The sequence below is a fragment of the Lutjanus erythropterus genome, chromosome 2 (assembly GCF_056507025.1).
Source record: "Lutjanus erythropterus isolate fLutEry1 chromosome 2, fLutEry1.hap2, whole genome shotgun sequence".
In the NCBI taxonomy this organism is placed as follows: Eukaryota; Metazoa; Chordata; class Actinopteri; order Lutjaniformes; family Lutjanidae; genus Lutjanus; species Lutjanus erythropterus.
In genome coordinates, this window is record NC_139318.1 from 46,977,078 (window position 1) to 46,993,908 (window position 16,831).

Genomic DNA, 16,831 nt, shown 5'->3' on the forward strand with positions numbered 1-16,831 from the left:
TTAAATTAGACTTAAACTACAAAAAATATTAGACGCTTATTAGACAGTAATACTCCTTAGTTTACAGTACTGTTTTGTTGTAATGTGTCCCTAATTACCTCCTAAGAAAATCCAATAAGCATCTAGTAAAGGTTAAAATTACTGTCTAACAAAAAAATTTATTATTTCTACTTTTTGTCTAATTTAGTACAAAGCACAGCTTGTTATGTCTTGTGTGCATTATGCTCATAGTTAAGTATTAAAATCCCAGCGCACCACGGAGCCCTGCCGGGCTGCTGACAGTTCAGGTTTATTGTGGGCTGATAGACGAGTTTAGTGGCGCTGAACTAAAAAAAAGAACAAATAATAAACCAGATTCGCGGTAATGGACCTTCAACTGACAAAACAGACCTAAGGTTTAGTGTTTAATGTGAGATCTGCTCACATGTGGTCACTCGAGACACTCTGTAATGCCGGGTGTGAACTGACGCACTCAGAGCTGTCCACTTTTGACTGGATCACCCAGGACGCATGTTAACACCAGGTGTGAATGGGCTCTGAGTCTCACCTTTCTCTGCTACCTGCAGCCACACGACTCCACCACCATGTCCTCGTACTGCTTGTAGACGACGTTATTGGCCGAGTCGATGTAGAGAATGCTGATAGGGCTGAGTCGTGTCGGGACGCAGCAGGTGGGTGGCGTCGACTCTGGGTCCATGGAGTTCATCAGTGTCTGTATGATGGCGTGGTTGGTCGGCTCGAGGTGCGAGCGGATGGGGAAGTCGCAGACGCCATCGCAGTGAAAGGCCTCGTACTCCAGCGGCGCGATGATCCAGTCGTCCCAGCCCATCTCTTTGAAGTTCACGTGGAGTCGTCTCCGGTGACACCGCGGCCTCGTCTGCGTCTTCACCACCTGATGCTGGGGGAGGGACTGTGGCGGTGGCGGCTGCTGCTGCAGAGGTTTTTTCGCCCCTCTTGCAGCAGGAGCTCGCCGCATGCGTCGCTGGGTGAAGAGGTACTCATAGACTGTTTTGTTGTCATGGCCTGACCGTGCTTTGATCTCGTTGTAGAAAAGGTCGCGCTTCTTGCTTCTGCCAAACGCCAGAAAGAAGGCCTTTTCCTTGTTGGTCCTGCCGGGTCGGGCGAACCCTAGCGTGCGCAGGTCCATGGGGCGACCGCCTCTGTGCTCCAGGGCCTCCAGTTCAAAACACAGCTGCTGGGAGTGCTGGTTCTGCTGGTTTTTGAAGCCCTTGAAGACTTTCCAGATGTCAAACACTTCCCATTTGCTGCTGAATCCGCCACCGCCGAGCAGATCCTCCATGGTCTTCGTCTGGAGCAGAACGGCCTGTTGTTTACCTGATGCGCAGGTGTACAGCTTCAGGCACGGGGACGAGCCTCCTCCTCCTCCTCCTCCTCCTCCGTCAGCCGCTGTGGATCCCGTTGAGGCTCTGCGGGGGTCAGACAGGCGCTTCCTCAGGATGCGTAGTTCAGCCCCCAGGAGCCCGTCTCGTTCCAGAGAGCTGACGTTGAAGTGATACCTCTGCCGTCTCAGCTGGGGCCCGCGCTCATCTGCGAGGGAGGACAGAAAGACAAAGAGACAGAAATATGAGTTCAAAAATACACACACACACACAGAAGTGAAGAAAAGTAAAATTAGTTGCAGATGCACAAAAAGTGCAGGTGCAAACATGACATGAAGAAACAGATGTAAATGCACACTGTAGCTGCACAGACAACAGGCAGACATGAGAATGTACGTGCACACTGGAGATTATATGAGACGACTGATTAATCAATCAAGAAAAAAATAACTTTATTGAACTTTTGTGATCAAATAATCATTTAAAATAGCGAAAATGAATAATTTGCTGGTTCCAGAGTTACCAGATGTGTGATTTTCTTGCTTTCATCACTTAAGTGTATCACCCCGATCAGAAAAGGTGCAGTTTTTGTGGCGAGACACGTCTTTCTCCAGTTGGTTTCTACATTGATGAGAAAAGTGTGATGCAGATTGGCAGTCCTCTGAGAGACAGACAGACTGAGTGAGTGCTCATGTGGACTGACTGCTGCATAATATTCTCAACATGAAACTCTTCATTAAAGTCAGTCACAGCTGTCTAATACCACCGTATGAACAGTGGTTAAATGACCTGAAACCATCCACAACTGAAGTGTGTGTGCAAGTGATGAGCAGATGGGTTCATCTGAATGTGCAATCATCCACCCACCTGAATATATTATACTCTTCAATTTGGAGACCCACAGCTCTACCCATCCCTGTGTCATGATTAGAAAGGCTGATTGCAATTTAATTAGCATGTGTGCTTGGGTTGGGTGATTGGACAAATATATTGCTTATCGATGATGGGCTGAATCCATCACTGTCTGTTTTTTTGGGTCAATTTTGTTAATATTCAGAGTGATAGTTGCTGCTCCACAACACGCCCTCATCTAACTGCACAGGACACACTCCCTCAGCTGGACCATGAGTGCTCTGAGCTGGGTGAGGAGTGAGAGGAAAACATCCTGCAGAGTCACACTCTTTGCACTCTTTTCATGCAATGAATGAAGGATTTAATTTGATCTGCCTGCACACATCTCCCATCTGCGACTCAAGGACGAGAAAAGGTGGGATGGGAGATGAATATGTCGCCAATCCCTGATAGATGGGCTAACGACGGCCAGTTTTATTGATCAGAATTAAATGATCAGCTATGCTGCAGTGTAATTCTGCATAAATTGCATAAAAGAAGAGAGGAAAGGGGGAGAGATAGTGGGGGGGACGACATGCAGCCAAGGCTCACAGGCGGAAATCAAACCAACAGAAGGATCATGGCTTCTGTACATGGGGCAAATGCTCTACCAACTGAGCTACAAGGCTACAAAGATATATGTCTTTTTTACTCAGTCATGGGATTGGGACGGGACAGGAGTGAAAATCCACTCACGTCATGCTTTAACACATTATCTCCCACCAACAACCCATCTACTATTAATCAGAATGTTCATTTTTATATCCTGGCCCATCCGTTCCACTGATAACCACAGTGCCCGCGGTTGTAACTACAGTCTGCACATCACGAACATGCGTGCTCGTCATCGGTCCTGCCAGGTTCTGGTAAACAAATAGCACTACAACTAAAATATACATAATGAAAAAGTATCAGATATACATAAAACACTGTCAATAACAATAAAAAAGTTAAAGTAAAAACAATCTTCATTATTTTTCTGTGAAATAATTTTTTTCACACACACACACACACACACACACACACACACACACACACACACACAGAAACATCAGGAGGAATGAAGTGAATGGTGTGGTGTGTAATGTTTTCTTATGTTGTCAGTGAGGGAAACCAGTGAACTTCCATGTCCAAATGAAATCCAGCAATGAAACACACACACACACACACACACACACACACACACACACACACACACACACACACACACACACACCAGCAGCAGCAGATCTCTCCACTCTGCTCACTTCTTCTCACGTCATTCCCCCTCCTTCCTATCCAGGACTTTAGCATGCATTGAAAAGTACATTAGAACCAGACAGGGAGACCACATCGGACTGTAAACAGGCCTGTTATTACGAACCTGCAGCTATTCACTGCCGATAGACAGTTAACCAGCATCTGCTGCAGAGGAAACAAACCAGCCACAACACACACACACACACACACACACACACACACACACACACACACACACACACATCCTGGCTGTTCTCTGTGGAAGATCTGATTAAAGCTCAAAATGAGAGGAATTTCATTCCTTAAACTGTCATGTACTTTTAAAACAGAAAGGACAAAACTGTTTGGAAGACGCAGGTGAACTCTCAGGTGTGGTTTCTGCTGTCACCTCAAAGTCAAACTGAAATTACAATTCTTTTTTCACAATTTAGTCCAATACAACACACACTTAGGTCACACACTTACATTTCCACGCTATTTCAGCTCCTGCCTACGAGCCCTCGTGCCCCCGCCATAATCTACTGTCCTAACTAAGTAAGAACCTGTGTCCCCTGCACAAATTAAATACACAGAGCCATATCTTACGCTGATCTAAAGAGCAAGTTCAAAGCACACACCACAATGGATTTCATTTATTCAAGGTGTGTCCAAATCCACCTTTGCTGTCGTGCTCCAGGGACCTTTATCCAACCCCTCTGACCAGCTGCTGGTAAAGGTGATCGGGCATTTACAGTTTCCACCCCAAAGTTATGGAGCACTTTTTAATTAAGTGTTTCCCCTCTGTAGACACTTTTAAGGCAAAACTTTGATCCAACTTTGGTCCAAAGCAACATATAAGTGAGATTCAAGAATAAGTGCCTCAACAAACAGTTCAAGTTCCATCTGACACAAAAGCCACAAAGCTTGCCGGTGCATGAACTGGTATATAAGAGCACATTGCAAATTACACTTGACACCTGACAGAGTTTTAAGGTTTCAGTCTGGACTCCACAGGAGTAAAGCTGCCTGAGCTGGTTCCTTCTTGGTTCTTGTGCTATTGTGGACTGAGGCCAAATACCACTCTGATCAATTTATTTTGGGAAACCTGCAGTTTTGTCTTCCAGTACTTGGGAAGACTACAGTACCAGCATGTGCAAGTGTAACTGAAGTGGCACTGGACCAAACTGGATGCCGCAAGTTTTCGACTTTCCCTGTCCAGGAACACTGACTTTCTGGCCAAGAACTTAGTTCTGGTTTTCACTTTTCCTACCACTTTTAAGGCAATACCTGCACTCAAGTGTACAGGCCAAAGTATTTAGCCTGCACAATAATTATTTTTGTTTGTTTACTTCTGTCTTCTTCATCTTTTCTTTTGTCCTTCTTTATTTCCTTTCTGCAATAAATCATTTTCCAACTGATCTGAAAGTATAAAAATCCCCTAAACTGAAGATGAAAAACCACATTTTCTCATAAAGAGGATTCCTTTGTTGACAGATATGAACATGTTGGAGGACCATTTGATAATTTCCCCACACTATGACAGATGAAAAATCTGAAAACTCTTTTGTCTGTGATATTCCTGTTTTGTGCAAGAAATGATAAAGTGTATAGTAATTATTATTATGCATTATTATTGCAATACACAACTATAAAAAAAGATATGAATTAATTTCAGATTCACTACATCAGTACTTTGTACACAGCCACTCCCCCTTTACAAAAAAAACTTATATCAAAGCAAACTCCAGTTTTCTCTGTCTTTCTCTGTCTGTTTCTCTGCCTCTGATTGGCTCCTAACCTTCGTTGGTCAGGTTGGTTATTTTTCCATGGATATGAATACAGAGAGAATTTGGTTTGCACTTTGGTGCACCTTAAGCAGAAAAAGCTTGAAACCCACTGATGAAATGGCAAAATTTTAAAGTGCACAGATCTGAGTTTTAATGTTTGTGTTTAAACTGACGACCACAAAACTGTCTAATATAACACTCATCAGCAACATGTGGCAAATAAGAAAGAAAGAAAGAAAAGTGAAGAGAGTTGATGTGAACAACTGAGAGGGAAGAGTTGTGTCAGGCCATCAGTTACACCTTCGCTCACCCGCTCTCCATGCAGACGAGGTCAGCAGCGATTTGCTGAGGACACACTAAACAAATAAAGCCCAAATTAAAAGTACATTAAGTGGTTGAAATGTAAACCTTTAGCAGGGCTAGAAATATTAAACTCTGGTCATTTAAACATTGTTTTAAACAGTTTTACACCGTAAAGACAACATTACACAGGGGGGCCACCCTACTTGTGGCTGCGAGGAGTGTTTATTTACCCTCCTGAGGCCGTATATCACTGAGAGCAGCAGTGCTGCCAGTGACTGACCAGATGGCTGCAAACACACACACACACTTACTGAAACAAAAACACAACACACACATACACACACACATTAATAGAGAAGTATAAATATACACATCTACATGTGCAGCGCAACTGGAAATTTAGTTTTAAATCCAAATAATTTCTCTCTGATATTAAAGGGATAGTTCAGATCATTTGAAGTGGGGTTGTATGTCCACAGCAGCTTAGCTTCCTACACCAGAACTCCTGCTGCTTCTTCAAACTGGTGGTGTGTAGACCTCAGAGTTTGAAAATCATAAACTCAACTTATCTTTTTCATCAACAGGTGTAGTTTGATCAGATTTGATTGAATGTTGGCTGCACAAGCAAACAGCCCAACAACTGCTGTTTTCACTGATCTATAATCTGTCTTTACCAACTTAGTAACTGTATCAACATTACTGATGCTGACACTTGATTATTGTGATGTTATACTTTGTAAATCTGTGTCTGTTGAGAATCTTTTTCCCTTAAACACTGTATCCGTTTCTCTTCCTCGCCTTGTGTCTCCTGTTGTTTCCCCTCACTAGTGTTTCATGTTTGTCCTCAGTCTGTCTCTGTGTCTTTGCTGGGCGTGGCCTGCTGGTTCCCTCCTCCTGTGAATCCACCTGAGTGACTGCAGCTGCTGATCCTGCAGACCTGCACCTCATCCACTAATCAAGCCACTGCAATATAAAACCCGGCTCAGACACCCAGGCTCTGCCACATCGTTCAGTGTGGTGTTTTCTGGACGTCGCCTAATTCATTTTTTTTCTTCTGTGCCTCAGATTCTTCACACCTGTTCCACCAGAATACTGCTCACATCTGGCCTCGTCCTCGTCTTCTGTCATTCAGATTGTTCAGCCATCAGCTCCTCTGCCCGCTCTGCTCCACCACACTCAGCCCTCCTCAGCCAGAATCCAGACCACTTCTGCCAAGCCTTCGCTGCAGTCATTTTGTGCTGTTTAAACCCCCAACTGAGAGATGGCAGTGCTGCTTTCTAACTTCGCTGTTCTGATTGCATAGATTATATATGGTGATGTGTTCTTTATACAATGACTGTTTTCCTTAAATTTGATTTTAAAAAATAGCATTTGCTTATTGTATCACACTATGGTGCAATATTGATTTTTGACTCCTGTACTACATAAAAATGTCTTTATATTTTAATATTTGCAGCAGGTTTCAGTACCCAACCCTAAACCCTGCATCGTGCGCAGATTATGGCTAGATTCGGTGCTGTGTTCTGTCCACCAGTCATCAGACGCCTGAGCTGGCTAAGAAATCTTATCAGTCACTGATCCGCTAAGACAAATTAATATGGCAAAAGTTTTAAATACAACATAAAAGTGTTGATAAAATACAACATAAATTCAAGGTGCTTCAGTGTAAAACATAACCAGTTACAGATCTGCATGACTTTTACGGTTCATGCATTGTATTACTTTTTGAAGGCGTTAATGAAAAATAAACTATTTACACATGAAACCTGCTTTGGTGACGTCCTGCTGTCTCCATATACTGCACACTCTCATGCTTTCACTTCTCGAACCAGCAGCTCTGTCTCCTTGCTTGAAAATCCCGTCTCTTTGTTTCCTCCTGGTGAATCCACCATCATGTTGCCACCACTCACGCTCCTGGTGATGAGAGCTGACTTTCTGATTGGTTTGTTGCATGTTTGGCCAAAAACTCACCCATGAATTAATCAAGGCACTTGTGCACAGCTGATAGGTGTATCCCGCTGCGCACTGCTGGAGCATGGTTGGGGGCGGGGCAAGGCAGGATACCGCTACACCCCTGACGCAAGGTGGATTTGGACAGTCATTGAATAAATTGAATCCATTGCGCCTTGCGCTTTAGATCAACATAACATAGGGTCCTAGATGTGTGATAGCTCACTCAGCTCCTGCAGCTTTGAAGTCAGTTCCAGCCCTGTTATGAGGAACAGTCATCTCTTTTCCCATCATTCCCTTTGTATGCGTGTGTACACGAGCAGCTGACCCTCCTGACTCGCCTCCAGATGCTCCCCCTCTCTTACCTCATGGCCTCCCCGACACAGACGTGTCTACATTTAGACAATTTACAGCCCTGTTTCCAGTGCTGCCCTCCTCCAGTAACCTGCAGACTGGTGTGTGACCTCCAGTCCTCTCACTCACATCTCTCAGCCCTCCACACACACCAAACACAGAAATCACACATCATCTCCGCCTGTAGTTTCTCCTCATCTGCAGCCTTTGGTTCCTCTTGCTCTGGATCCTGCACCAGCTCCCGGTGTGTCCCTGCTTTTGTCAAATTTCCTGTTGAATATTCACGTGCCACCACTTCTCTGCAGTGGATCAAACTGCAGATAATATTAATGGCCAAAACTGGAAAATAATAATTAAGTGATAAAATGCTTCACTGTTGCATTTTAAGGCTGTGATGCTGCCAAATGTCCTCAAACTATCATGGACTTGTCTGCAAGTCACCAGAAAGAGGCTGTACCACAGTACAATATTCAAAACAAGTGATATTTAACGATCATTTTTCCATATGTTGAGACTATTTTTTCCTTGAATGAATATAATGAATATCTGTCACGTTGCCTTCAATGTGTCTAACTTGAATGAATGCAAACATGATCATAGATCAGGGAAACTACTAAAACACACTTCAAAGAACAGCATACTGGCTGATTTTTTCCAAAATCCTTTCGTTAATTTTCTGTCATTTTTACCAACCCTCCCTATTTTCCCAGGAGACTCCCATTTTTCATTTCCCTCTCAGCGATCGCTCCCAATTCATGACAAAGTTTCGTATCTTTTGTGCCTTTTTTGTGTCTTTCTGACACTGTACAGTGTGTATATGTCATTCGACTTCAAATTCTGCTGTTTCCACCCAGAGGAGAACGTGGCCACACCAAATGTTTCCTGGCATGTACATGACGAGGAGGAGAGCTGCTTGCACCTTGTCATCCTCAGTGAGGGATGGAGAGAAAAATGGGGAGTATTAAGTAAAAAATACATTATATAAGAGTACATTTCAGAATCCTGGAAAGAAGAATTCCTGAATGACAGAAAACTGATTAATATTAATTTATGCCAGAGATTTACGCAAATTCAAGCCAGAACAAGCAACTTATTCTGTATGTTTCCTGAAAATGAAATGTTTTAAACATAAAAATGCTGCTGCAGTGTACACTACTATGGATTTTTTTTCTTTTTTTTTCCTTTTCATTCTTTAAAAGTCACCTGAATGCAGGGAACAAAATCTCTGAAACTCACTCCCAGACCTCCACTTTTTGAGGTGGCAGGTATGTTTGGTGTTGGTCTCCAGATAACATGACTGACACTGCATCTCCCCTAATCAACAGAAGTGGCTCTAAAGTCTGAAGCAGAGACTGTTGTGATGTTCCTTCCTGCTACATGTATTGAATTTAGGAATTTAAGGGGGAAAACTAGGCTCAACAGATTGAATAAACCCTCATACTTCTCAAAAATGATCTTTAAGTATCACTCATTTGGAATATTACTGTGGTAAAAACCCTTTCTTCTGACATTGTTGAGCTGCACAACTAATTGCAATATTATCAAAATCGCCAGCTGACCAAGTGCAATATCCAAAAGGAAAAGAAAAAAAGAAAACAGCATTATAATGAAGTACTGTAGTGCCGACCTAAAAGTCCTGTTCTCCTGATGAAAGAAAACGTTTGTTTGGTACAAACCCCATCAAATATCACATCATCATGATTTAAATACTGTTTATTCAGTAAAAAATGAAAATTGTGATGCAAAAATGATCATTTCCACTAAGTGTATTGCATATTGCAATCACAATGCAATTGCAGTATGATTTTTTAAAAACATATTGTACAGTCCTAACATGAAGAATAAAAGCAATGTCTCCAGAAAGTCTTAAAGTACAACAGGACTTTTTTTTTTTATCACCTATTGATCATTTTCCTTTGGGTCTGAAATCCATTTTGGCATTTAATATTATCTGGAGTATGGTTCTCAGTAGACAGTGGTGCCGATTAAGTGATTTATTAGTCAAAAAATTGACCAAAGGAATGACACAAGAGGAGCTGATGCAGGATCCAGGGAAGAGTGCAGGAACCAAAGGTTGTGAATGAGGAGAAATGGGGAGAAATGAGGAGAAATGAGGAGAAATGAGGAGAAATGGGGAGAAATGAGGAGGGGGAAACGATGTTCAAATGTTCGATAAAACCAAAACACCCGATAAAACCTCATATTGAACTCTCTTGTGTGATAAAATGTGTTTCACAGCTGTACAGATGTTGTTACCTTGTCCTTTATCCACGAAGCTGGTGATGGTGTTGGCCAGACCCGCCTCGTGCAGCGCGCTGCTGTTCAGCTCCCCGGAGGACAGAGACCAGTACAGCGACAGCATGTAGTCGTGAGGAATCACCAACGGCTGTTTGTGATGCGCTTCTCGCTCGTTCAGTCTCGGGCTCTTGTTGCTGGCTCCCCGCTGCGCCGCTGCCGCCGCCGCACCCGCGTTCTGCTGCTGCTGTTGCTTCTGCGCACCGGCGGCTCTCTGCGGGCTGCGCACTGCAGCAGCTGCACCCGCTCTGGATACAACTTTCCCAAAATGTTTCCCCGGTGAGCCACCCCTTCCTACGGCCGCAGTCCCGACTCCTTTCCCCGTTGTATGTGCGCTAAGAGCCGCAGGAGCGTGCGCCTTAACGTGACCATCCCCGCCGGGCGGCCAGGAGCGCGCAGCCTCTCTGCGCCCTGAGCTCACCGCTCTGTCCCGCTGCTGCTGCTGCTGCTGCTGTACGCGGCTCCCCGGCGAGGATGAGGATGAAGTCGCTGCTGTAAGTTTGCTTTTAATCACCGTCGCCTCGCCTTTGATTAACGGCGGGCCTGCGCGGATCCGCGTAATCCTCGCCGCGCGCTCTGCTGCCTCTCCAAGCCGCTGGTGGTGGTGCTCGGTCGGTCTGGAGCGGCTGAGGGAACCGAGGACGGGATGCAGGTAAATGAGAGTCCAGCAGCTCAGCAGGAGAGAAAGACGCTTCACAACTTTCATCCTAAAGCCCTGTTGCCTTCTGCCAGGCCGTCATTGTATTAAAGCGCAGTCTGTTCACAGCAAATCGACCTGTTTGAATAAAAGAAGAAGTCCTGTTCGCTCCGAGTGTTTCATCCTCTGGGTTTTCTCTGCGCTCTGACAGAGGTGAGATGAATAAAAAGCTCCTCTCCCGTCTCAAACTGGCTATAGACATATGCAAGGCTGGAAAAGCAAATTTGTTATACCATGAAGGAACAAATCCTGCGAATTCTCCCATCCGTCATGTGTGAGAACCATAGTGCTGCAGAGATCCTGTCTGTGCAGAAATCCAGTAAAAGGTTCAGAGAAAGTGGACGCTGATTCTGCTGGATATCTTGTAAGAAACTTCTTTAAATCCCACTTTTTTCCAACAGAGGCAAGAATGGCGTAATGCCGCTGCCTCCGTTTTTTTTTCTCTCTTTCCCTTCAAAGTTTGAACTCCGTCCAGTGAAAATATTTCACTCACACACCAACCTGCAGGTGCTCGAACAAAATCCTCCAACAGACCTGAGCGCAGGAATTGGAAACGGAATTCCAGAAAGCTGTTTTAATTAGCCCGTGATGTCATGCTGTCCAAACTCATTTAACAGCAATATTTCTCCTCAAATCTTCCTCCCCTCTTTCCACCAGTGACTCACTCGAGCTGTAACACAAAATGGCACAAAGCAAAGCACCCCCCCAACACACACACACACACACACACACACACACACACACACACACCAAGGGAAAAAATAGAAAAGTAAACTTTGCATTATGTCATTTTAAAGTGAGCAGTTTTTCTGGGCTTCCACTTTCTCCAAACAAAAGGGTGAGAGGGGTGTCACACACACACACACACACACACACACACACACACACACACACACACACACACACACACACAGGTACCTTTATCTAAATGCACATAATGCACCAGTGCCGATAACAATTTGTATCTGATGTGGCAGACGTTGTGTTAATTTTAAAGTTTTATTCACTACATTTAGTCACATTTGTTGACTTCCTTCCTCACTCTCTACATATCCTGTTGAAGTTACAGAGGTGAACTTCAGTTTGGACAAAACTTCACCAGAAACACAAAAGTTGCCACATACAAAAATCCCAGTAGAGGGCAGCAAACACCACATAATGATAGAATAAGAAATGTTTTTAGAAAAAAAAACTAATTCTTTTACGTTTTCTTTACTTAAACTTGTATTAAACAGTAGATTACTGACATTTACCCTTTTAGTTATAATTAAGTTTGTGTTTGATATTAAAAGCTGTAATAATCTGAATGAATCATTCTGAGTTTCTTTTTATTGCTCTTATTTCTCTGTTTCAGTAACACACACACAGTTACATGTAGCATAGATCTTCAGTTTTATTATTTCTACCAACACAGCTCTGTCTGCTGAGCTGCACTGCTGGAAGTTGCTCAAAAGAAGAAGTCTGCAAATTGTTTCCAGCAGACTCAGAAACGAGCGCAATTTCAGTCTCTGTCTCTGTCTTCAGTCTTTTGCAGATCCTCTGCTACACTGTGAAAGACCACCTTAAAAAAAGACAGTGCTATCAAGTTAGCCACATAGTTTCATCTGTAAGATATCTCTGTCCTTCAGGAAGGCCTAAGGAGATTATTTTTGGTCCCACCCTCTGTATCTCAAAATGTGATTGGGTAATTCACCTGTCACTTTCTAAACGAACACACTGATTGGACAGTAATCCTTTAATTTCTGTCGTGAACTTGGTAGAAAATAAAGTTGAAATTATAAGAGAACAGACTAATAATTAAATGAAATAAATCATATTTAAATATAACATTTGAAACGCCATCATGTCAGGCTTTCTCTGAAAGCTCAGAAGGTTCTCAGGGTTCCTCTGCAAATAACAGCAAGTAGCAAACACACCATTACCTTTAATAAATTATGGAAACATTGGAAACATTCAGTGTAACTGTCTGAGGAACTTGTTTTTTTATTTAATTAAAATGTTTTTTTTCTGTCATAATTTCATCAATATTTGAATTCATACAATCATAAAAAAAAAATAAAATGTAATAAATAAAATGCTAAAAAGGTAACTGATTTAAGATTCTTCAACATGGCTGCAGAGGAAAAATATACGACCTTAAAATAACCACATTCTGCAGGGTCTGAGAGGCGCACAGTAATTTGTGATTTTGCACTTTAATTGGTTTGTATCTGTATATAATATTTGTTAAAGTGCCTTTAAATGGACAAGTGTTGACATGTTGGAACCTGTCTATCATCAGACATTAGCGTGAGACTCTTTTTGTTTGGGCCTGTCTAATACTGGAGTCTTTAAAATAATTTAGAGATTTATCTTTGAAACCTCGTTTGTACATCTTTTTTTTTTTTTTTTTGTAGTTTTCACTGTGTCTGCTGATGAGGAAAGAGAGAAAATAAAACTTCAAAAGATATCTGCATGGTGGCTGTTATTTCATTGGACAGGAGTTACATTCAGCACAACATAATCACACAACTTAACAAACTATATAACATAAGTCTAATGTTTTTAGATGTTTTAAAGATCTTGAACATTTTATTAACCATCCAGCCACTGTGACCTGAAAACCACCTGAAACATCTAGCAGCTTTATTGAACATGTACAGACATGTTTGAGCCACCAGAGCCAGAGGACGGTGACAGGATGGTAATTTTTTTTTCGTCTGTGTTGGGTTGTTGGAACTGAAGTGAGCTGTTGGACTGATTTGGACTGAGAGTCACTGACCGTTAGGGACAGTGAGGGGAGGGCGAAGTGGTCTTGGTCTTGTGTTGACCATGGCTCCGGCACGTCACAGACACATGTTTCAGATCTGCCCAAAAAATCCCGAACACAGAAAACATGAACAGTCTATCTAATCTTGATGGATCCTGATAATTCAAACAGCCACCGGAGGGCGCTGTCACTTGAACACAAACAGATAATTTTTCAGGCATTTTGCTGAAACAACTGCTACTGTCTTTTTCTCATGAGGACAAAATCAACCTACACATTTCATTTTTCTCAGCCTCAGAAAATAAATGACAGAAAATACAAAACAGAAGAAAAGTCCCAGCTGACAAACGGAGACTCTGTGAACATCCACGTTTAAGTTCTCCACTTTTTAATTTTCCTTCCTGCACTGGAGGACAGGAGCCCTTGGTTTTGATTCTGAAAGTCTTTGCCAGTTTAATTTATGATGCCACAAGGAGCGCCAGCTTAGTGTCATAAATTTAGTTTAGACCAGGCTCGAGGAATAATTAGCAGCCAGAAAGCTTGGGTTCAAATTTGGAGATTTTGGCAGTCGAGGAGGGTCTCTGGTGGTTTGTAACAAGAGCTGGTGTTCTGGTACAGTGTTTCTCTTTCCCTCTCTGTCTCTCTTTACTTTACTTTTTTTCTCTCTGCGTGTCTTTCACTGTGCAGCTCGGTATGAGGGCATGATGGATGCACAGAAGTGATTGGATAATATGAGGCTGTCGTGGATCACACATAAACCCGACCTGATCCAGTCGATTCAACTAAACAGCTAAAGGATGTGAGTAACGGTGACGGGCCGCGGAGCTGCAGCACAGACGAGGCTCAGTAACAGCTTTATGTTTGCTTTAATTGTGAAATACGCCCCAGAGTGATACATCTACATTATACTGTTGTTTTTCTCTCAGTTTTTGATTTGAAGTTGTAATTTCAGCCCAAGTGAGCCAGACGGACTTTATATTCAGATAATTGTGGCTAAAACACGTTAGGAACCAAAAGTCAAAGCATCAACTGTGTTTGACTTTAATTTGAGTCTGAAGTTTACGGCTACAAAAGCAGTCCTGTGAAAACTAAACCTGCTGACTGAATCTATGGAAGCAGGAGACACAACTTGGCTAGTCTTAGTGCCTTAATGGGGCAAAAAGTTGGAGCAAAGTTTGGTCTGAGGGTGGTGCTAGAGAAACGGCCTGAACCAACTGTCTGTACAGTGGACAGATCTCACATCCTCTCTACACAGTGAAATCAGCACGTCAGCAGCAGCTTTAAAGTCAAGATGAAATGAAAGAAATGCCCCTTTAACTTTTTTAGAACAAAACCCCAGTCAGACTGGGCACATATTAAACCATAAATGACAAAATAAATACAAAAAATCTGTTTATTTGTATTTTTTATATCAGAATTGTGGGAAATCTACTATTTTTTTCTTCCTGTGAAACAAAATATGACACAAGACATGACTCACTTACAATAGATTTTACAACAGGTAGGTCAGACCAAGCAATCTGTGACAGCAGCTTATACACAAGACATTTTACAGTGGACTGCTTCAACACCTAGCTAACGTTAGCTACATGAAGCATATGCTGCGCCTTACTGCTTAATTTACTTTTACAAAAATGCAACTTAATGACTATATTTACTGATTTGGGTGAAACTGGATCATATTTTATGGAGAAAATATTGTTTTGCTTTCTTTCTGATGCTGAAATTTCTGACAACTTAGCTGTGGGCAACAGAACAGACATACTTGGACCTGAGACCCCAAACATTTTGAAATCAAAGCAGGCAGTAAATTGTGGACAAGACATTAAAAAAGCAAGGACAAGGAAAAAGATGTACAGTTTTTTAGCTTTTCTGTTAATTTTTTCAAATATATGTTACATTAGGTTGCTCTTATTAAAAACGAGCAGCTTTCCTCTAAAACTTTCTGTAAGAAATTAATTCTGGGACATCTCTTAGTACTCTCCATTTGTCTTGCTGTCACTGAAGCACAAGCATGGATGTATAACAGCAGGGGAGAGCAGCAGAGCTTCCACATCACCTGCAGATGTTTAGTTGTCCAGGTGGAGATAGTAGACTTTTAGAATTGTGCCAGAAGCAGGCTGTGATAATGAAAAGGGAAAAATAGGTGTGGAAATTTGTCATGAATCGGAAGACATTCAGCAGAATTGTGGCCCTGGGAGGAAACCAGGAGAGGGCAATGAAAAACATAACTATCTCAATAAAATCTGGAAGGTTGGCGCATGTAAGAATGGAATGGTACAACGCTCAGTTTCCATGCTGGTTCCCCTCTCTGCTTCTCCAAACTGGGGATATTCTGACCGGCATTTACTGCAGGTAATACACTGATGATTGATAAATACCTCATACAAGCACCCATCAATCTGAACTATTCCTTTAAATTCGATGGTATTCAAACAAAACTGTGACAAACTGTGACACATTACCTTTCCATATCCCAGATACCCCTTAGCTGCAGTATTGTGCGATACTATACTGTGATACACTGATATACATGATTTCATGTGACTCATTCAGCGCCCCCCCCTTATACTACTTGCATCTACAGACCAAACTGACAACTTCCTCTGTGAGTGCAGCTACAGGACAGTAAAGTGGAAACCTGACACTGCTGCTTCAACCTGCTGACACTCCACACTGAATGTGGGTTTGATTAAAATAGAACTCAAAGTGAAAGTAAAGTTAGTAGAGGAGGGAGTGCAGCCACGACTGTTAGTACTTTCTGTCTACTGTGTTTTCAGCTTCAGTCAAAGACAAGTGGAGGGACGAGACAAAATGGCTTCCAGATTAGAGGAAGATCTCTGCTGTCCAGTCTGTAGTGACGTCTTTAGAGATCCTGTTGTTCTGTCATGCAGCCACAGCTTCTGTGAGGACTGTCTGAAGAGGTGGTGGAGACAGAAACAATCACACGAGTGTTGTGTACTTTCCTGGTACATGGTCTCCATTTTCGACTGACACTCCTTATATACAGTATTCAGTGCTGTCCATTCCATGGTACAGAACCTCGATGTTCCATCATACATTATACACTCAACCTCTTATATAAAATGTTCCATGGTACACTTGACTTATAATATTCCAGAGCACCCATTTCATAAAGAATTATATGTTAACTGTTAGTATTGCACTTGAACACTGACAAAGTAAAATGATGGGACCATGGTAAAAGGGAAAGTTTTAAACCCAAACGGAGCTGTTAAAAAGGCCT

General features: G+C 42.5%; 1 protein-coding gene across 1 annotated transcript; it reads right to left on the reverse strand.

The window, feature by feature from the left end:
• Positions 1–285: 285 nt before the first annotated feature.
• On the reverse strand, positions 286–11,447 carry gdf5 (growth differentiation factor 5). Its single transcript, XM_084741984.1, has 2 exons — positions 10,100–11,447; positions 286–1,548 (listed from the first exon to the last, which is right to left on the reverse strand). The coding sequence occupies exons 1-2, from the start codon at positions 10,842–10,844 to the stop codon at positions 557–559; spliced, it is 1,737 nt and encodes a 578-aa protein (XP_084598110.1). The 5' UTR covers positions 10,845–11,447; the 3' UTR covers positions 286–556.
• Between the last annotated feature and the right edge of the window lie 5,384 nt (positions 11,448–16,831).

Bases quoted from the DNA above. Each gene is read 5' to 3' on its own strand.
- gdf5 (XM_084741984.1), bottom strand. From the start codon at position 10,844: ATGAAAGTTGTGAAGCGTCTTTCTCTCCTGCTGAGCTGCTGGACTCTC. The intron at 1,549-10,099 runs GTAACAACATCT...CCTCCCTCGCAG, and splicing joins CTTCGTGGATAAAGGACAAG to ATGAGCGCGGGCCCCAGCTG.